Raw genomic sequence first — 23,247 nt, forward strand, 5'->3', positions numbered from 1 at the left:
GCCACCACGGTAACGCTAGAAGTCATGAAATATTAAAGAGTTCAATGTTGTGAGTCTATAACTCATTCCCGGACTCGCATTATGTGCACAGAGACTTTAATAATCGTCCCATTTCTCCCTTGCATCTTGACTCATAATTAAATGCCGACACACATTTGCCTTCCAGACTTGATTTGATATTATTTATTTATCACCAGGGCAAATGTCAGCCTGAATTTTTTTTTTCTAATTTTAGCTGTGCAATTTGTGGTCCTTTTAGGCCTCTCTGCCTGCTTGATGCATAATCAATAGAAAATGTTCCTTGGACACTCAACGCGGTTTTTTTTTCTGCCTTGCAGGGCTCCCACCTCGTGCCTCTGTAGATGATGTTCCTGATGACTGCTCACAACGTCGAGAACAGGACAGCGGATCAATAGGAGTTTTGTTTTCCCCTTCCCTGATCCTTGTCTCTCTCCCTCAAACTGTCCTCCCTTATTCCTTGACAGTTGAACGGAAAAGAAAGAAAATCCTGACTTGGGACTTGGTACCAGAGTTTGCGCTCCTCCTCCTCTTCTTCCTCCTCTTCCTACTCCTCCTCCTCTTCCTCCTCTCTCTCTCCTTTCCCATCCCCCTAAGCCTTGCCTCTGGACAGCCTAGATATGTGTCCCCTAGCTCAGTCAGCAGCTTCCCCCAGCCCGGGGAACATGTTTCTCCTCATGGGGCTTTTACTCATTATGAGCTCATCCTTCTCTGGAGGCCAACCCCCACCCTTCAAACGATTCGCCTCTTCTGAGTGTTGGCTCACACATCTGGCCATCCACAACAAAACTGGAGAAGTCTATGTTGGAGCTGTCAACTGGATTTTCAAGCTGTCCAGCAACCTGACCAAACTGCGCAGCCATATGACTGGCCCAGTGGTGGACAATGAGAAGTGCTACCCTCCGCCGAGTGTCCAGTCCTGCCCTCATGACCTGGCCCAGACCCCCAACGTGAACAAACTGCTTCTTATAGACTACGCCCAGAACCGCCTCATTGCCTGTGGCAGCACGTCGCAGGGCATTTGCCAGTTCCTACGCCTGGATGATCTCTTTAAGCTCGGCGAGCCCCACCACCGCAAGGAGCATTACCTGTCTAGTGTGGCAGAGTCGGGTACCATGTCGGGAGTCATCATCAGCTCCCCCCAAAGTCCTACCAGTAAGCTGTTTATCGGAACCCCCATTGATGGCAAGTCCGAGTATTTCCCCACTTTGTCCAGCCGTAAACTGATGGAGAATGAAGAAAATGCTGACATGTTCAGCTTTGTCTATCAGGACGAGTTTGTCTCCTCTCAGCTGAAGATCCCCTCGGACACTCTGTCCAAGTTCCCTGCTTTTGACATCTATTATGTCTACAGCTTCAGCAGCGAGCAGTTTGTCTATTATCTGACAATGCAGCTGGATACCCAACTGACTTCACCTGACGCCAGCGGAGAGCAGTTCTTCACCTCCAAAATTGTCCGCCTCTGCGTGGACGACCCAAAGTTTTACTCCTACGTTGAGTTCCCCATCGGCTGCACTAAAGACGGGGTAGAGTACCGCCTGGTGCAGGACGCCTTCCTGGCCCGACCGGGCCGGCAGCTGGCCAACTCTCTGGGGATCTCGGAGAATGAAGACATCCTCTTCACCGTATTCTCTCAGGGTCAGAAGAATCGGGCCAAACCACCCAAAGAGTCAGCTTTGTGCCTGTTCACCCTGAGAAGGATAAAGGAGAAGATCAAGGAAAGGATTCAGTCGTGCTACAGAGGAGACGGGAAACTCTCCTTACCCTGGCTGCTCAACAAGGAGCTCGCCTGCATCAACTCGGTAAGCTCAAACCTTTCTATTTGTTCTTTGAGTTCTGTAGAGTGTATACTTTCTTTACAGCATTATTTCGTATTAATGAATTACACGCATTATGTATTTGTGTGATGCAGACTACATTAGAAGGTATGGCTTCACTGCTCAGTAGCAAACAACTTTTTTCAAGTACTTCTTATTGAAAATAATAACGCTGTGGATGTTAACAACAAATCTTGGTGTCACTAAGTTTGTGTCCCTGAAGCCACTCCTATGTCCTCATTTTTCTTGCCACTGTGGTATTCCTGCTGGTTAAATACGGGCCTACCGAGGCTACAGTCATTGATAAACACCACAGGCCTGCAGTGATTAACAATATTAAGGATGAAAAGGTCGTATTTCTCTCTCCCGCTGTCTTCCTTTCACTTTTCCTACACATTTTATCTCTCCCAACAACCACGTGGTGCTTTGATTCAGTCAGACAGGGGACATCATTAGCCCAGTTCCCTGGATTTGTGAAATGTCACTCAGGAGGAGCACTTGCTCCGCACGCAAGCACACACGCGCGCACACACACACACACACACACACACACACACACACACACACACACACACACACACACACACACACACACACACACACACACACACACACACACACACACACACACACACACACACACACACACACACAGCATGGTTTGGTGCGCTGCGGTGTGAGATCCTGAGGGATAGGATGAGTTAGACTTAGTTTTTGCTAACTGATCCACAGTGCATGGCCCTGCATGCATTACAGAAGACACAGTTTACACAGACACACGGACATGCACTCACACTTAAGACCTTAATGCACTGCATAACACTAGTCTCCTCCTTCGTGAACATATGTACCTGCTTACATCCCTCACTCCTCATCCGCTTGTCAGTCTCCTACCTGCTCACCCACTCTCTTCAAGCCACTTTCGCCTGAATCCTTTTAGCTGACCACCTGTCAAAGCAACTGCTTCTCCCATCCTATGTTCTCTTTAAAAGCACCCATCCGTCCCCTCCATCTTGCTCTCTCTTTAAATAGCTTAATTAAAGGACCTGTTTCAAAGCTTTTTCCTTAAATGTCAGTGAACACCATTTTAACAGCAGGTGTCTTCACTGCACACACACACACACACACACACACACACACACACACACACACACACACACACACACACACACACACACACACACACACACACACACACACACACACACACACACACACTCTCACACGCACGCACACGCACACACACACACAGTAAAAAAACACTTACCCTGTGTTGCGTATAATAGAGTGGAAATGTCGGTAAGAACGACACTCTTTCTCTTTGTAGGTTCATTAGCTTGAGTGCACAGGTGTGTTTTGTGTGATCGTATAAGTGATGTGAATGACCCAGTCAAGTCTTCTTTTACCTCCCTTTTCTTGATCTCTTCTTTTTTAACACCTTCTATAGAGGTAGTCTCTTTCCTGTTCAGTGGCTATCTCCCTTCTTTTTTCTTTTTTTTGGTGGTTCTTTTCATTCTAAGGGCTCATCACACTGACAATAGCTCTGAGGCCAAAACACAGGCTCTCTCATTTATTTCAATTAGACCTTTGCACTGGTGCAGCAGGAGCTATTGGTGCAGAGTGCTGCAAAGAGTTTTTCTCTACTTTTGTGGTGCAGAGCATCTGGTAACTCACTGTGGTGCCCAGGTGCATATCTCTATTTTAATACCACTCATTGATGCCATCATAACACTCAATAGATGGACTACCCAACATTAGTGGAATGTAAACTTCTGTACATTGTGTTTGCTTTTGATAAGACTCCAAACTAGACTTACTGTTTTGCATACGTAGTCTCACCAAGACCCTTTAACTTATAGCGGGTACAGCACAGGTGTATCCAATTACATTAATGATGGCTTTCATCTAAGTGTCCCTATAAATCATGCCAGTGAGCCAGCATGCACAGTATCGGTGCTCTAGCTAGCTGGAGCGCAGCTGTTATTAATTTAATCAGTCGTTCCTACGCAGTTCCTGTTCCATGAAAGTTCCTTCACTCTTTCATTTTTATTGTTAGTTTATTTATTTATTTGAACAGTAAATTTCCACAAGGAGCATCCCATGAAAACAGACTTCAGTCCTTTTAGTGCCACGTTTACTTTTATGTTAGTGATTCTTTCATCCATTCACATGTGCATGCGCTGGTATTTTATGTTTGTTCAGTCCTTCTATGCCACATTCTGTCCCTCCTCTCTGCTTCCCATCCCGTTCTGCCAGGCCAGTTACCATGGTTACTGCAGTTTTGGTTAACCACTCATTAATCATCGCTTAAACATCATCTAAAAAAACTGTTGTCCGTTATAAGCTGTCAGAGGTGATGATGTAATAGGCTCACAGATAAGCTGATTGGCTGACCCCGCGACAGCAGCGAGGCCTGGGAGGTCAGCCTCAGGTTAATGATAGCTGCTGCTTTGCCCCCGAACACTGACCTGATGTCAGCTGCCCACCACTGACCTCAACCTCAGTCAGAGTGGCCAGAGGGATCTCAGATCTGATATCATTTTTCAGTGCAGGAGCTCATGCTGCAAACAATACATACGCATAACAAGCACAGAGAAACAGAAAGAACAGCGTCAAACACAATATTCGAAATGACAGAGATGTAAACACATATACTTTGATATAAATACAGACTATTCTACATCGATCCCCATGCTAGGCAGTGATGTCATCACTGTCTTTAAAAACAGTATTGCATGAGACTAATTGTTGTATAGCAAACAGTGAAGTTAATACCATCACAGTTCTTTATTAACTTTAGCTAAGACAACTGTAATACATATTTTCATTGAATAGGATTGCCTATTGCCAAATGAAAATATTCTTTTCAAAAACATGTGCCCGACCTCTTTGCATAGTCACAGTGCTTGATTTTATTAATTTATTTTTTGATTCGCCTATTTCGGTCAGAATATAGGCATCATCAGGGATCCAATGAGTGGCTTCAGGTGTAATTATTTTATATTCCCAATACCCCGAGTATACTACTGATAATTGCACATAAATAAATAGATGCAGTGTATAGTTTAGTGATAATTTTTTTTTTTTTTTAATTGTGTGCTTGTGCTATATTAAGCTTAAATATTCCTTTTCTCCAATGTTGGCTATCGTTGGTATCAGTTGAGTTATAAATAACACCAACCTTTAAAACACAAGGATTCATCTTCTTTGCTCCAGAAGATATAAACAGTCAATGTCCAATAAGTATTTAACCTCTAAGATACTGGTCATTGCCACTAAACCCCACCCACACTTTCTCAGCTACTTCAGGAATTCAGATGCAGTGTGAGCAGTGTGGGAAATGCTCAATGATGGGGGCGGAGGGTGAATACGTTTAGGTTGACCCTGCCATGGAGCGGTGGAGAGGGCAGGACAGGGTGGGTGGTGGTGGAGGTTGTGTAGGCTTGGACAGCTGTTAGCCACACAGCCGTGATGGATGACCAGCCACTCTGTCAGCTCCCTGTGTGAAGTTCAGATTTGTGCTGGGTCCTAATTTCTTGCCTCTGGCCGTCATTAGGTTGATGTGTTTAGGCGCGGTGCGACCATGGCTGTTTTCTGCAAAACTCGCACGTATGGCCATGTTTGCTGCAGCGCTGTGATAAAACATACGCACGCACACACACACACACACACACACACACACACACACACACACACACACACACACACACACACACACACACACACACACACACACACACACACACACACACACACACACACACACACACACACACACACCATTTAGCACTTCATGGCTATATTTATCTGCTGTATGTATGTGTGCATGTGTGTGTGCTGTTGCGTGGTTTGTGTGCCTCTGTTTTGTCCCTGAGCTTTATTAGTGAACCCTGACCTTCTCCCCAGTTTGAGAGTGGATCAATACAAACCATTTCCACAGAAGGAGAGAGAGAGAGAGAGTGAGGCAGAGTGTTGCTAAGTTAGGATGATAGAGAGAGGGAGACGACTGAAAACAACGTGAGCGACTAGTGAGAAGGGAGGGGATGCAGGAGAGATGTGCAGTATAGAGGTGAGCCTAAGACGGGATAAACGAGTTGTAGGAAATAAAAGATAAAGAGGCAGCTACTCCCAGAGAGAAGAGAGAGAGAGGGAAAGAAAGGTGCCGGACGTGGGCGGCTATAAAAAAAAATGAAAGAGCAAGAGGCAGTCAGAACCAGAGGAAGAGTTAGATGCCAAAGCAGCATACAGGAGAGAGTACAGGAATTTGAAGGCTGGTTTTGAGGAGACGAGAAAGACAGAGTGAGAGCAAAAGTAACAGAGTGAGCCAAGGAAAGGGCTTCAAGGGAAAGACAAGGAATTGATAAAGAGAGCACAAAAAAGGCAGAAGATGCAGCAGTACTCTTTGTAAAAAATTTTTTTCTCAAATCTGAGCCTTTGTGCTGTTTTTTTTAAACTGACATTTGCAAGTGATCAGGTCAGAATTATGTGCAGGCCTCTTTAGCCTGCCAGCAACAGCCACTTTGGAAATAACACATGTTCACCAGCTGATGCTCCGTTGACAGTTCAGACATATATTTGGCTGGAGAGATCATTTCTAGATATTTTTGATCAAATTTCACCTTTTGACTGTTTTAAATCTGATTTGCAGCAGTTTTTCTTTTTATGACTTAACAAAAACAATCACAGTCCAATTTATTAAAAAAAAAAAATGTAAGCGTGACTTCCCATCTTAAATATAAACTAAGTGAGAAAGACAGGAAAATAAGGGAGAAAGAGATTAGAACGCAGTTAACAAACTAAGAGAAAATGGTATGTGGGGAGAGAAAGAGAGGACGAATAAACAGCCAAGGAGAGAGTTGCAAAGCCTTTTACAGCCAGTGTGTGCTCGAAGGAGAAGCAGTGATTCACTGACAGAGAGAAGAGGAGGGCGGGAGGAAGAGTGATAGCCCCAGAAATCTTTTCACTGCCACTGCCAAGAACAGCTTGAGAAAAGGGTGCATGACAGAAAGAGGGGAAACAGATAGAGGGAGGAGAGGACAGCGTGATTGAACGCTGGCTGCTGCACAAATAATATCGGTGTCCGTCACCTGGCCACTGCACTGTCCTCTTCAGCAGGCCTCTCTGTCATGTCCAACCTGTGTGTGTGTGTGTGTGTGTCAGAGTAGGTGCTGCAATTTGTAGGACTCAGGAGCACAACAAACACTCCTTTGGTCTGTGTGTGTGTGTGTGTGTGTGTGTGTGTGTGTGTGTGTGTGTGTGTGTGTGTTTATGAAATATCACTGAATTTTAAGTGGTGTTCTCCAAATAGAGAAAGTCTGGGAATTTCTTGGCTCCAGGGTAACTTTGCACAATATATTTTCTAACTCACAAAATGTATCTTAACTGATGATTTCCAACAGCTTTTCTCTGCTGTAAGCAAAACATAAAACTAGTGAGCAATAACGTTTTAGCTTCTTTAAGTGCTCTTATTTAGTTGCAAAAAGTCAGACAAGTTGTGGAATTTAACAAAGGGAGCCATGGTGATATGAACTTGAGAACTGTCTTTATCAAACTACACATCAGTCCTATGACCCACCACTAGTAAACCTCTAAAACCTCCCACTTCACACAAAAAGCAAATAATTCAGATGGTGCATCATAAGGACTTTCTGTTCTTCCATTAAACTGCTGGCTTTTCAGCCTTTTTCAAGGCTGGGTATAATTTGTTGCATTTGTAAACATGTATGAGGATAGTGATACTGAGGTACTTGCAACAGTTGCATTCTGAGTAGTGATGAAATGGCAAAAACAAGAGGAGATGATTGGGAACATGGAGCTGCCCGTGGGTGTTTCGACTGACAGTTTGACTAACAGCTGACAGTTTGTACCTGAAATGACCTGCTGACTTTGCTGCATGCTGATTCTCTGATGAAACACGTAATGAGCCCTACATTTTAAAACTGCCCTCTCGTGACTTGACAACCTGACCGACTTCATTAGCTGGCTCGGGTCGAACTGAGTCGGGTCAGTTCCACCAGCTTTGTCTTTTCGTGAATCTTCGGTCTGGACCAAGCTTAGAAATATCATGAATTGAATATTAGCTGGAAGATTCCTGTTTTTGTGTGTATTCTGCTGATGGTCTAAATTGGACATTTACTGGCTGTATTGTTAGCTCTCATTTTGAGTAGGAAGATAGGTCATCCAAATCCTGCCTAACCCTCCTGTAATCTTCAGTATGAGTGATATACCTGTTTCCATGGTAATGATACAAACACTGTGAGAATCCGTTGAAGGAAGCTGTCATGTAGGCTGTATTTTCTTTATCCAGAGCCACATATCTCTCTTTGGCCTTATTAACTGTAATATTAGATCACATCATGCCAACAGTGCGCTGTCCAGATGCACACAGAAATAGATATATTGGGTTAGGGCCTCAAATCACTCAAGTTACTTAAATACAATATTTGAATAACAATGAAAGAAACATCGATCAATACATTCCTTGTTGTCACTGAAAGCAGCTTCAACACTTGTCTCTGCTTGAAGTTTATATTTGACCCAAAATACTATTCAAAATGTCAGGCGGCTTTCTCTCAATCAGCAGATGGATGGGAAGGTTTTGAACTTTGTCACAAGTCAATGCATCAATCAGTCAGAGGATCAATCATAGCAAAAAAGTGTCCATCTCAAGTATTCATTTTTGGAGGCTGCATAGGCCAGCTGTTGTCTGACCAGCAGGGTCAAAGGTGAGATCTGATGCTAGACCTGAAATCAATATTGAATATGATATGATTGTGTATGATAGTTATTGTTATTTTTGGTAGATTGTTAGTGTTAGTGACTTGTGAAGTAGGATGGGCGGTAGGTACTATGATCTCTTATTCATTGGAAAATGTAGTCATTTTCAGGTTTTATATATTCAGGGAAGTTGTGTTTGTGTCTGGGTAGCTGCTGAGACCAGCGTGGTTTTTAGACGAAGTAACATTCTGTGGCGAGCTGCACTGCTATAACAGGAGTATAGGAGATGCAAATGTAATGGATCCCTTTACCTACAGCTGATAAGAAGACACTGTAGAAGAATATAATATGGATTAACTAAATTTGATCCAGTGGTGCAAACACTGAGTTCTTTTATTTCAAAGAAGCTGCATTGCTCTTAGACTTCATTTCTGTTAACTTGTAATTTGTATTTGTCGATTTGATTAGTTTTTTCGGGCTCCTACAGCAGCATCTTCAAACAAATATTCTGCACCTCATGAGTCCGCATTAAGTAAACGGAGCAAATTTTCATTAAGTCGTTACAGACAAGACAAAGTGGAATTGACTCCGAGGCCAGCTCGTTACCTTATTAATAAGCTCATCATTATGAATATCATCTAATGAACGTAACTCACTTGTGGTCTTTGTAAAACAGCGGCCTTATTTCTGCAGACCTAATCTAAAAGGATATGCAGGCAAATGTGTTTGAGTAATTAGACCTGATTAATTGAGCCGGAGTTGAGGAACAGAGTTAATTGACAGTCCAAATGAGTTGAGCTCAGAGATGCTGATTGGACGGGTTGTCTTAAAAGTTATTAGTACTAATGAGTCATGTTTCAGTTAATATTTGATGATTTGATACAAAATTTAATTTAAAATAAGGAACTGGTTAATTTTTAAACAGGTTTGAGTTTTGATTTGTTGCTATAATTCATGAGATAACGACAGAACAGAAACCTAACATTGCTCTCGTCCCATTATTAAAGAACAATAGAAAACCTTTAGAAAAGGCGCCATGCCGACGGTGTGTGAGCTGCTTAATTCCCTTTTATTTTTTCTGACCTTTCTTTCTCTCTCTGTTTCTCTGAGGACTGTTTAGCTCAACAAATCCCCATCTCTAGCACCACTTTGATACTAATTGTCAGTGTAATTATGTATTGATCGGTACTGTGTGTGGGTGGTTTGTTGCATACATCATTATCAGGAGTAATCAGGAAACGTGGGGAAGACGTCTGTGCCTGCATTGCGCATGCTTGGTAGTTCTGGTGGGTTTGTTTACTTAAACTCTTTTTAAATGTGTGTTTTCAGCTGTAAACTTTGCATCCTTATTAGTTAAGCTGAACGAATGCAGGCAGCACGAGTGTGTTCTCATACTCAATTGTCTTATTGCATTAATTCCTCATTTCCTCACTGGCTCTTCATGTGACTTGGATACGGTTAAGATTCGAAGCTGAGAAAATATCTTTTTCTGTTTGAAATGCTGACGCAGTCCTCCGCTGCTGGACACTGAGCAGCTCCATCAGAGCAGTCAGAGGTTAAGTACTTTCCTAAAGGGCACCTGTGATGGTTGATGATGGAGGGTGCAGGGTGGAGGGTGTGTTATTTATTCACTTTCTCCACCCACATGTCCCAGCTGTTGTGTAGATTTGAACTGATGCTCCTTCTACCTGCCTGTGAGCTTACACTGGCAAAAATTCCTTTTCAAGTCACTGCATTTATGACTATGTTTATTTCCTGCACATATTCCATACAGCACGTATTATTTCTTCTCTGTCTCTCCCATTCAGTTGGATTGTGGTCTAAACATGTGGTGACAGCTTTTGGAAGCAGCTCTCTGAACTGGTGCCAACTCCTTGAGGTTTCACTGTCTGCCTGGAGTGCACTCAACATAGAAATTACTAGCCTGAAACCCATGAATATGGAATTGGTGCAGTCATCTCTTTTTCTAAATTATTGATTAATGTGGATCAAGTAACGTTTTCTAGAAAACAGCTACAGAGATCCAGAAGGCGACAATTGATCAATGGTGAACAGTTAGGACAAAAATTCATGTCTTTCTCTGTTTATCTTCTAGTCCACAGTTTTAAATCATCAGCTGTAAAAACACCAAACACCAAATACTTATCCTTATTGACGTTAATGCAATTTTCTGTCTGTCACGCATTTGAGACACAACCAGTCCAAAATACTCAAATACAACAGACTTTGGTGAAGAGCCCAATATTCTAAATAATAATAATAATAATAATAATAATATTAAAGACATTTTTACATCTCATTGTCATAAACTTCACCACATGATCATATCTGCTTTAACGTATGTATGATATGTTCAATATGCACAGTGTTGTTTTAAAAAAAATGGCTTAACCTTGAGGATTAGGTTGTCTATTATATTAGAACAGTGAATATAAAAAGCAATACTGGCAGATAATTGGGGGCAAACCTCTACATGTAATATTTGATTTGTATTCACATTGAGGCAAAAATCTAATATAGTTAATTAATTTGTTGGCTTTAATCAAACTACAGAATTTCATATCATGATAAGTGATGTTGATCAGCATGACACTGATAAGATAAAAAAAAAGACATTGATATTAGCTGCAGCTGTTTGTATATGTTGTTTTCTTAGTTTTAAACAATCAGGAGCTTCACATTTGAAGTCCTGGCATCAGTGCTTTCCATTAAAGAGGTCAGAGAAAGGAAGCGCCATGACGCCTGGTAGGAGATCAGTAGGCTGTTTGTGTCTATGTGGCTGCACAGTAGTTTAATATATATATATATATATAAACTATTTTTTTTATATATATATATATATACATATATAAAATAGTTTCTCTTCACTTTGCCGCTGGCTAAATATTACTATACAAGATGAGGGACCTATATTCTTTAATGGCAGTGACGTCGATCTACTGCGACTGCTGAGACACGCAGCATGAACACAAAATTTGCTTTATAAACATGGAACTATGGAGACCATCAGATGTTAGGTTGTTGTTTGGTTTACTCTATAAATCACACACACACACACACACACACACACACACACACACACACACACACACACACACACACACACACACACACACACACACACACACACACACACACACACACACACACACACACACACACACACACACACACACACACACACACACACACACACACACACACACGAACATTGCAGCACTTATTGTGTGTATTCTACTTGAAGAAACTCCAGCAAATGTCTCCATGAGTTCAAAGTTCCCGCTGAGATTTCTGGGTAATTTATGAGCCGCATTCCCCCAGAATCACTCACTCTGCTTGGAGCCAGTCACACACATTCACACACACTCACACGCCCATCAGGTGAAAGGCACTTGCATCTGCCAGCATTGTCCTTGTACTGTGTGTTTGTGTGTGTGTGTGTGTGTGTGTGTGTGTGTGTGTGTGTGTGTGTGTGTGTGTGTGTGTGTGTGTGTGTGTGTGTGTGTGTGTGTGTCGGTGTTGTGAAACTCTTCATCATCTGATATGAAAACAAGGCTGCAGAAGTGCAGCTCCTGTAGTTTCTGTTTCCCTTTCCTGCTGCCCACTCCTCTTCTCACTTGTCGTCACCCGCATACACTCACATACAACTACACATTCACAGACTCACAGAAGTAGGGCATTTTGTACACATGCCTTTTTATCTCTGCAACAACAGTGAAACACATCACTTGTGTACAAATTATGTTTGAGAACGTGGGGAACGGGTGTGTCCAGAAACATATTAAAGCCTGATGGCTTGATGAGGAGACAGCTGATGACTAGTGGGGAGAGAAGCATCTCTTTTTGCCATCTCACACACACACACACACACACACACACACACACACACACACACACACACACACACACACACACACACACACACACACACACACACACACACACACACACACACACACACACACGCACGCATGCGTGCACAAACACAGATGAACGTGAGGCCTGTCTTGAAACCATTCTGTCAGCCTTAATACCAGCCTCTTCTGTGCCTTTCTCCCTTGTCCTCTTCACTCCTTAACTTAGCGCTTTTTTCCCCCGCACAAACAGGTTCTTGCAGAAGAACATATAGCGCCTGGTAATGCAAAGTGCTGGCCAATTTGTGTGCATAATGCTAAATGAATGAGTGTTTTGTGTTTGCCATGCATGTTTTCCTCCCACCTTAATAGGTATAATTCACAGCAGTGTATTCAATCAACAACACTATGTATGTTCCCGTACATAAGCTCATATTGTATTCTGCTCTTACCATATGTTTCTCTGAATGGAGGCGACTATTGACGAATTCCACTTGAGGTTCACGTAATGTGTGCCCAGACATACTTTCCTGACGTAATATGTTAAAGAAATAGCAATCATAGGGGAATGGTTATTCAACTATTTCCTTCAGCGCAGGCCAGCGAGCTCACATCTGTAATCAGTCAGTCTTATTGTGGGCTGAGTTGTGTGTGCACACGCGTGTTTGGTGCCATATAAATGACTATATTTCATCGTATTGCAGTATGAAGTGGGAGAAGCAGCTCCGCCCAGGGGGAAACCACCACAGTCATGGCTGTTAGCCATCATCACACGTGACCTCTAGCTGTTTCTAGAGACCACTCTGTGTGTGTGTGTGTGTGTGTGTGTGTGTGTGTGTGTGTGTGTGTGTGTGTGTGTGTGTGTGTGTGTGTGAGAGAGAGAGAGAGAGAGAGAGAGAGAGTGAGAGGGGGGGGTGCGTGTGTGTGCAATCCTTTGCATTACCAGGCGCTATATGTTCTTCTGTAGTATCTAGGTCACATTTTTCTCTGTGACCTTGAATGTCAGCTGACAGCTCACATGTACACACCGCAAGTATAATTGTTCACTCTCAGCCTTTACATTATCCCTTTCAAAAACAGCGAGATTTATTGGATTTTCAGTCTGTGTCATCAATAAATGATCAGTTAATTAACTGATACGTTCATCGGCAGAAAAGTTGACTGGAAACTGTTTTGGTAATCAGTCACTCGATCAATTGATTTTTCTCAGCAAATATTGAAAACCCGCCCTGGTTCCACCTTACAAGAGAATAGATTCTGTGTTTCTTCATTTTTAATGATTTTGTTCAACAAAATAAGACATTTTAAGATGTCACCATGGGCATTGGGAATTTGTGAACAATTTGTCATCATTTTATAGATCAAGTGAAAAGAAGTTAATTTCATAATAGAAATGATCAACAATCTTTCCTGTGCAATATATTTGAGATATAAATAGAAGTAAAACTACACAAAGATGGTTTTTTTGTTTTTCAAAGGGATTCTCGAGGAGAAAAAGCCAAGCGCTTGTGAACTGCAAATCCGCAACATCATTCAGCGTGCACCCTGTGAAAAATCAAAACAAGAAACCTCCTCTTCTGCATTTGTAAGGCCCTGCTGCTGAAGTCAGTGGAAGGTTATTGGTTTAACTCTTTCATCCCTGGCGACGTTGTGCGTCTTTGAAAACGCTGCAGAACATTAAATGCCGTCTCCAGCCAATAACCCTGCAGAGACCACAGAGGGGAATATTCTTTCCGTATTGCATATCGGCTCTGAATCACATGGGAATCTTTTAGTGCGTTAAATTGCAGAACCCACATCAGAACGTAGCCTCCGTTAAAATGCTTTCCAACCTCAAGGGAAACGCCTCTTGTTCCGTGCTGATCATTGCTGTTTTAACCCTCCAGAAATGCAGGAATGCTACAGCACCTTTACCCTCCAGTGGCCCAGAGAGACCTATGAAGGCTACTGTGTGTGTGTGTGTACATTAACCCTACTCTTGGGGCAAGAGTTTTCGACAGTTGATCTCCTCTATAGAAGATGGATTAACCCTTTTAACTCCCTTAGGCTCTGACGTCACGGGATTGCTTGTTTGTGAGTGAGTGAGTGAGTGTGTGTGTGTGTGTGTGTGTGTGTGTGTGTGTGTGTGTGTGTGTGTGTGTGTGTGTGTGTGTGTGTGTGCGCGCGCGCGCGCATGCTGATGTGTCCATCAGTCAGGATTAGACACTAATCCAGATTGATGGATTTCCTTCACATGACTATATAGTTTAAAATTGTTGCCCCTAGTTGTATGTTACATGAAGGCGATGGGAATTGTTTTGTTGATTGTAGCTTAATCTGTGTGTGTGCTTTGGTCGATTGTGTGTCTCGGGTACATGTATGTGTGCACATGTCCCTCAGTCCATTTGTGTGTGTTTGTCATTGTGTGTTGTGTGTCAGTCGCCTTTGTTCTGAGGTAGGAAATTCCCCCCCTCCTAACCATTAGTGGTTACAAAAGGAAGTTATTCCAGGTAATGGCTGTGTTTCTGTCTGTCACTTTCTTTAACACACACAACCATACATACAGAGGCTTCCATTAAAATGTCCTCGTTCTTTGTTCTTTTCTTGTACCGTGTGGTCGGACCGTGCAGGAAAAAAATAAAATAGAGAGCAAGAGGGGGCAAGCTCTTTGTTGAGTTGATAGCACTACCTGCTCTTGGAGAACACGGTGTGTGTGTGTGTGTGTGTGTGTGTGTGTGTGTGTGTGTGTGTGTGTGTGTGTGTGTGTGTGTGTGTGTGTGTGTGTGTGTGTGTGTGTGAGAGAAGGACGGAGCAGTGACTGAGTGAGAGATGGATGAAGAGGGGTGAAGGAATGGACAGACAAGGAAAGGACAGAGAGGGGATATATTGATGTTTGCTCAGTTACTGTAGCCGCTGGAAGGAGACGGAGAAAGTAGAAAAAGGCAGAATAAGGTTTTATTGACGTCTGCTGAGCTGCAGGCAATTTAGGCAGATCAGGAGGGAGAGAGAGAGTGATGCAGAGGGATGTTATCTTTTCTCCTGTGTGGATCAATCAGATGATGTACTGATAAGACTGTGGATTACACCGTCATTTACACACTCCCCGAGTTGTGTGTGTGTGTGTGTGTGTGTGTGTGTGTGTGTGTGTGTGTGTGTGTGTGTGTGTGTGTGTGTGTGTGTGTGTATACCAACACACATGTGTCTATGGGCTGCGGTTAACACACTGACAGGTTCCACACTTTAGCAGTCAGTCAGTAACTTTGGTGTGTGACATCTGTCACACATCTGTCCTCCCACACTCACACACATTTGTTCTCTGTCAATAACATTATTAGCAAAAGGAACTTTAGAGTAACTCTCAAATTATTTTATTAGCAAACTAAGGGCTAGTAGGTTATTAATTTTATTATCCACTATGGTGAGTCGTCTACAACATGTCAAAACATTTTAAAAAAAAATGTCCATCACTATTTCCCAGAGTCCAACTTTGGCATTAGGTTGCTTTTTTGGCTGATTAGCAGCATAAAATAACAATATGAAACAGAGAAAGGGGAAATCTTTTCGGCAGTGAATGAATGAAATTGCCATCAATCATAATAATTTCGGCCTAATCATACCATACTGATTCTAGATACCTTTGATACCCTGAAAATGTGTACAGCATTCAAAAGTTATTAGTTTAACAAAGGATTGATTGTCTGCTGCACTTTAACCCTCCTTCATAGATCATAATGTGTGTGTGTGTGTGTGTGTGTGTGCGTGTGCGTGCGTGCGTGCGTGCGTGTGTGTGTGTGCGTGTGTGTGCATGCGCGGGGTGACTGGTTAAGGCATCATATGGGTCAGTGGATATCCCGGGGCATTGGGCCCCTCGTGACACTGGAATGCTTCACATATTGTCACATGGTCACCAGCATCGCCGCCGTGTCCCCACCATGACCGAACACTTTCAAATAATAAAAGGCTTTTGCATGGTGGGATTGTGCTTTTGAGACAGCAGTGTGTGTTTGTTTGTGAATGGGTGATTTTGAATAGCCAATTTAGTCAGTGTCAGGTAATCAAATAAAAGCATTCAAAGTTAGTTAATGCACGCATCATATAAAGTAGCTTTCAAGATTAGTTCAGAGGGGCTTTCTGGGGGCATTTGGCTTGGCGTGCCTCACGTCCTGGGCTTTCTCTTACTTTTGTTGTTTCCTTCCTGCTCTCCAAATCCTTCTTCTCTTTATAAACAAAATGTGGTTTTAAAATATAGAAAGGTTGAGATCAGATATGCTTTATGGCATTTCAGAATGAACGTCTTTATACTGATTAAGCAAGAAAGTGAATCTGTGGAGTGTTTGTGAATATAGTCTTTCTGCATTTCTTGTGCTAACCACCCATCTGGTGAATAAACACACAGAACCTCATATAAGACAGACAAACTCTCAAACCATCTTCCCACTACCAAAAAGCATCACAGCTCACGTTCAGAATTAGAGCAGAATTTTTCTCCTCTTGTCTAATCGTCGTTTTTCTCTCCTTCCTGCAGCCGTTGCAGATTGACGATAACTTCTGTGGCCAGGACTTCAACCAGCCTCTGGGGGGAACCAGCACTATCGAGGGCACCCCTCTCTTCATCGACAAGGATGATGGCATGACGTCGGTGGCGGCGTACGACTACCGCGGCAACACTGTGGCGTTTGTCGGCACACGCAATGGCAAACTGAAGAAGGTAGGAGCGTTTGTTTTTTATTCTGCCGTATGCAGTTTTTCCCTTTTTCATGCGGACTCAATGAAATATTGGTTGTTTTGGTAGGTTTTTAGCCAAACAGGCTTTTTGATGCTCATCATTTAATGAATATGCAGAAAAATGTATGTAACTTTGTGATATTTCTGTTCTATTTTATACGAGAAGTAGCTTTTCAGCCCGCGGTGGCTGTCAGGGCTGTCACTTTGTGAACTTGATACTTATTGCTTAATCGTTGCAGATTTACACAAGGCACTTTGCAGACACTTTTTACACCAAAATTAAATGCAGTCAGCACCATTTTTCTCGCTCGTGGCTATTTCCACCAGGACATTCAAGTGCCTCTTTAAAACCTGTTCATTTAACAAGCAATTTAAAGCAGGTCTGTGGCTACTCCCTCATTGATTGTCATGTTAGTCACGTCAGACATAAAACCTTACGGCTGTGTCCCCGTGCCACGTACGGTCTAGGCTGTAATTTTAAGAGCTTGCCTTCAATCAATCCAGCAGCTATGACTGGTGAATGGCCTTTTCTGTGTAGGTCAGCTGTGCAGGACTGACAGTTCAGGTGGATAGATAAAGCACCGGACTGAAGGATAAAGTGGCAATAAAGGGAATTTTCAATCTCCTTTTTCAGTCTGACTTTGTTTTTATTTTTAAATAGAACTATTATTTGTCTTTGAATGAATTTCTTTTTTTATTGATTTATCTTAATGTCTTGTTTCTACACTTGTAGTGTTAGGTTTTGTGTCAACATCACATATTTTCGACTTCGCTTACACAGCTGTTGTCCTCTTGTTGAGAAAGAAGTTAACTATGCAGTCGTGTAACAGATGGACAAACCTTTGTAGGTGATGCATAACTTTTGTTTCTGTGATTGCATGTTAGATGCACTTGCAATATGTTGTTGTGTTAAGCCTGATTATGTCTTACCTCGTGTGTGTGCATTTGTGAGTGTATCCAGTCTATGGAGGACAGAGCTCCTGGGGTAAATGGTAGCTCATTAGAATTCACCCCGTCTCCCTCTGCACTGCTCGAGACCTGTCATCCATTCAATATTATGAATGTATAATCAGCCCATGTGTTTGTGCGCTTTTAATGCGTGTTTGTGTATGCACGCGCTGTTTGTGTTTGTCACTCACAGTATGCATAATAATACGTGCGCTTGTGATGGCGAGGATTTGTGTGCGGGCGCGTTCGTGAGAGAGCAAACAATACAATGTCGACTCAGATTCAGCGCTGTGCATTTGTCAAAGTGACACCCGTTCACTTAGCCTGGCAACAGTCTCTTTATTTATTTAGTTGTTCTCACATGTCTTTTCTTCTGTGCTCTTCTACATTCTGGTTGAGATATGTGTCCAACATCACCTGGGAAAGCAACGCCGCAGTAGGTTGGTTAGGATGTTGTTTTGTGTGTGTGTGTGTGTGTGTGTGTGTGTGTGTGTGTGTGTGTGTGTGTGTGTGTGTGTGTGTGTGTGTGTGCGTGCGTGTGTGTGTGTGTGCGTGCGCGTGGAACAACACGAGCCAAAGAGCCTGCAGTTCTTTTGGCTGCCGTTGGTTTCAGACAGAAAACACAAAACCAACCAAAAATCTGGTAATCTTGGAAAAGATTCAGTTTGCTCAGAAGGAACAATATCTAAACTCTGACGTTCCAGCACACATACATTTACACACAGACACGCCGCACTCATAAAGAGACAGATGAAGAAAAATGGAAAAAGAGCAACTGAATTAATAGCCTGTAATAATAGATTCTTGGTTCCTCAGATACAGATTTTTTTTGTGGCCGTCTTAGTGTCTTTTGTGTAAAAGACTGATCAGCTTCCCCACACTTGTGTGTTTTTAGGTGTTGATAGCTCGGTGAGAGTGAATGCAGACCATGATGCAATAACGGCATGTTCCTGTTCTTACACCTTCCTCAAGAGAGCGTTAGTGTTGAATGTTGTTTATATAGCCATGCCCGAGGGTGTGGGAGAGAGGGGGTAGAAACAAGGAGAATATTGGCGTGGTGGAAGAATGTGTCTCAAGGAGACATTTTCCTTTTTCAGCTGCGTTTTAAAACTAAAGAACAGAAACGGTTTGACAGATTAAAAAAAAAACAACAACAGCCAAAACAGTTTGTGTCAACTGGATCTTTTCTTCATTATGGTCCTGGAAGATGTCTGCTTTAAGTCACATTATTTGAACTGAAACATCTCAACATTTGTTATTTGGATGGACTTGAAGTAATTTGATATTTTTTGTTATCTTTACTCGGAATCTATTTTTAACCAGCTATAATGTTCAAGGTTGTCCGGAGCAACAAGACGGTGGCATAAACAACATGTTTAAAGCACTAATGAAGTCCCTCTGTGCTCTGTTGGCCACATTTGCGCTGAGACTCACTCTCACACACTCACTGGGGAAGCTTTTACTAATGAGTTGTGGTTTGATGGGACCCAGATAGGAGAGATACAGGAGAAGGAAGGGACACAGAAAGATGAAGCAGATAGAGAGAAAAGCAACAGGAGGTGGAGGAGAGAAGGAAGTGATGAAGAGAGATGACGTCCACTGTTGTGATTAACTGATTCCAGCGGTCATCAGGATACTGCTGCGGTCAAGGACACAACCGTGGACCGGTCATCCGCTGCTCTTAATATTTAGGATTAAAAGCCTTCCTTCCCTCCGACTGTTTCATTATCTCGGGCTGCTTGGCGCGACTTCTCGTTGGTCACCGCGTGTTTCTCTTCAGCTTTCGGCATCACGCCAGCTTTACATACTGTACCTCACTCTCTCCACTATCTTCTTTACTTTTTCTGTCTTCGTGTCTGAAGAAAGACTGTGTCTGTGTTGTGAAACAGGCAACAGATGGATCAGCTGTACATCCAAATGAAGCTGCTGGCGATTCTCTGAGCCACTGCTGCACTTTCAGGCACTGTTAAGCAATGACAATAAAAGGGCGTTCACCACAGCGCACACACACTTGCACACATATGCGCAGGCTCAATAGGTGGTCTGAGGAGATGAGAGAAAAAAAGAAAGGATCCCAGTCGATAACCCAATACTTATTCTAAGTGCTTGTTTTGGATGCTGCACACCCATTTACACACAGTTAGGATTCCTCAGCTGTGCCCTCCACCGGGGGTCAATGTGAGCCATCTGCTGTGTGTACGTGGCCAGTACGCCAGGTGGTAGGAGCCCCTGTGCCCGCTTTGTGTCCATTGTGGCCATGCCAGGCTCAGGTGGGTGGGTACGCAGGTGCTGCCTCATGGCCATTCATCAGTGTATCAATGAAGCTCGCCCACAGCAGCAACAGAAAGTTACAATGCAAGACTCATTTTAATGGCTTGTGTAAGAATAACAAAACAAAGAGGAAGAGAAAGGCCGGTAGATTATATGTGACCAATGGTAAATACATATAACGTTACATATACAGGGTAACAAAGAAGTTCATCATGGCAGCATAAAAGTCCCTCAAAATGGGATGGAGCATGTTGAGGGCAGCTCAGGGCTTGATGGTTTTCGTGAATGTCCCATAACTGAAAAATAACATCTTTGGACCATCTCTGGACCAGAAAACGGGTTTCTATTAACTAATTACCATCAGTTCTGTTGAGGTGTCCTTGAGCAAGAACACGTACCATTATCAGTTCTGTCATCATAGAGGATGACGGCATCAGCCAGTCAGCTGCGGTCTAAACATTAAGTGCCTGATGGGATTTGACGTGTTAAAGCTGTTCGGCACTGCAGGCCTCATGAAGCCGCAGTTGGGTTTATGACCGAGAGATTCCGAAATCAACGTCTGTGAGTTTTGTCTCTTGTTTGAGATTTAGGTCTGTTTGAGCTTTCTTCAAACTAAAATATGTGTCTGCAACTCTTTTATTTCATAGATTATTTTGACGAGAAAGTGTTGAAAATGTTAAATTCTGAAGTTAAACCAACATCTAAGTTTTGTAAAACTCAGCTAATCTACACAACTGACCATAACAATGGTCAACAAAATGAAAACTTAAAAAAAAAAAAGTGTCCTACACATAAAATATGTGGACTATCTTGCCCTTTCTACACTGAATAGAATATTTCTATCAGGCATGTTTTTTAGGTAACGGAGTGTATTTTACTTTGTCATGTAGTGAGTAGTTTATCTTTTCTCGCTACCTTTTTTTCATGTCCATGTTAGTATAGTTTTAAGAAAACAACTTTGGGAAACTGAAAACAGAAATTCATAAGTAACAGGTATTTTTTTGGCATAGGATAAAATCTTTGGTGTTATTAAAGTTGTAAACAATTTGACCATCAAAGATTTTCTGAAAAAAAAAGATAAAACATAAATACAACTATTGTGTAGTAGGTGCTGTAAATGCTGCGTCACACTAAATTGACACTACAAACACTAACGGTGGCTTTGTAAATATTTAGTGTAGATGTTGTGTAACCCCGGGTTTCAGGAGTAGCTGCACTGGTCACATGGCCTCCCCGGGGTTAATAACAAGTGACAGTTTGTCGTTTGTATGTGTATATTCCTGCGTGAAGTCACTGATGTATTCCACTGGGACTGCCGGTGTCACCATCAAGAGACCATGTCACGGCCTAATTGACTGATGATTGTTATTCTACCGGTGCATAATGCTGTCCTGTCAAACTCCCCTGTGTGTACTTATTTGTGTGTGTGGGCATGCATGTTTGCGGTCTGCATTTTAAATGTGTGTTGCTACCACCCCTTTGCAGACAGGGCCTCCACCCAAAAAGGACCAAATAAACATACTGTGGAAGCACACCAGGTCTGAGCAGTTGATAGTCAGAGATAAGTGGTGGTGGAAAAATTATGTTAACTCCTCCTCTCAGTCTCTATCAGTGTGATCTCTGTAATGGAGAATGTACTAATCAGAAAATCATAGGCAGAAAATATGGCTTAGGGTACTTTTTCCTGTGTCTCTCTCTCTCTCTCTCTCTCTCTCTCTCTCTCTCTCTCTGTGTGTGTGTGTGTGTGTGTGTGTGTGTGTGTGTGTGTGTGTGTGTGTGTGTGTGTGTGTGTGTGTGTGTGTGTGTGTGTGTGTGTGTGTGTGTGTGTGTGTGTGTGTGTGTGTGTGTGTGTGTCATCATTTGGCTCAGCCACCCGAGCACACACACACACACACACACACACACACACACACACACACACACACACACACACACACACACACACACACACACACACACACACACACACACACACACACACACACACACACACACACACACACAGCGGATGAGAAAGAGATGGGAAATGGAGATGTGGAGAATAATAAAAGCGATCAGACACGGTAGCGGCATTGGAAGTTAAGAACGACCGTTCAAAGACAAAACTGAAAATTAATACTTTGCATGGAACACTGTTTTTTCCAGCTCATTTCGCTCTTTCCCAGAGCGCCATCAGTCATCCAATCTTATCACGATGTTCCCAGATTAACAGCAAAATGTGTCATTTTCTGTGGCGGCTTCTTCTCTCTTCTGATATCACGGCTCTAAAGGGTCTTTTTCCGATTACATGTTGTCCAGTTCAACCATAACACAAGTGTGACAAGCCAAGCATAATACAGTATATCCTACTCAACATAAGAACCCTGTCTTAGCATGCAACCTAGCATGAAATCATTTTAAGCTATTGAACCAACTGGCAGGAGAGCTATGCTACTGAAGCGTTCACCCTTGTTTGTCTCTGCCTGTGTTAAGCTAACCAGGGCTACTAGGATGCTCAGGGAAACCATAGCTGAGCTGGACTCAGGGCGAAGGACAGCTTACACGTGTGTGTCTGTGTGTCTGTGTGTCTGCGTGTCTGTGTCTGTGTGTCTGCGTGTCTGCGTGTGTGCATGAGTTTTTGAATCAATTAATTTTGTACTTTTTTTGCGCTCTTAAACTATTTAATTTCTCTTCGTAAACTCAAGATGAAACCTGATTTAGAAATCATGTTCAACAACAATTAAATGTTACAACATCTGATATTCTTTGTGAATGGAGAGAGTGTGTCACTGTATCGCTGTCTTCTTCAAAAGAAAGTGTTGCATTATGGGTTGTTTGTATCTTTAATGTTGCGAGTCTTTTCTGTTTATTTATGCTGAGTCTTTTGGAGCTAATTTGCCCGTTTACAGTAAGTGTGTGAAGGTTTGTGTAATGTCCTT

The 23,247-nt window shown here is 42.6% G+C and overlaps 1 protein-coding gene across 3 annotated transcripts in view; it reads left to right on the forward strand.

Annotated features, from left to right (window-relative positions):
* Positions 1-23,247, forward strand: part of plxna1b (plexin A1b) — a 193,872-nt gene that overhangs the window by 36,555 nt on the left and 134,070 nt on the right. For all 3 annotated transcript variants that reach the window (XM_069711326.1, XM_069711341.1, XM_069711333.1), the window contains exons 2-3: positions 339-1,820; positions 16,911-17,093. In XM_069711326.1, coding sequence (XP_069567427.1) covers positions 639-1,820; positions 16,911-17,093 — 1,365 coding nt within the window. In that variant the 5' untranslated portion in view covers positions 339-638. The remainder of the gene's footprint in view (positions 1-338; positions 1,821-16,910; positions 17,094-23,247) is intronic.

Source organism: Brachyistius frenatus, unplaced genomic scaffold (genome assembly GCF_029030835.1).
Source record: "Brachyistius frenatus isolate BFR_SWC_R1_liver_20210118 unplaced genomic scaffold, ASM2903083v1 Contig_4, whole genome shotgun sequence".
Classification (NCBI taxonomy): Eukaryota; Metazoa; Chordata; class Actinopteri; family Embiotocidae; genus Brachyistius; species Brachyistius frenatus.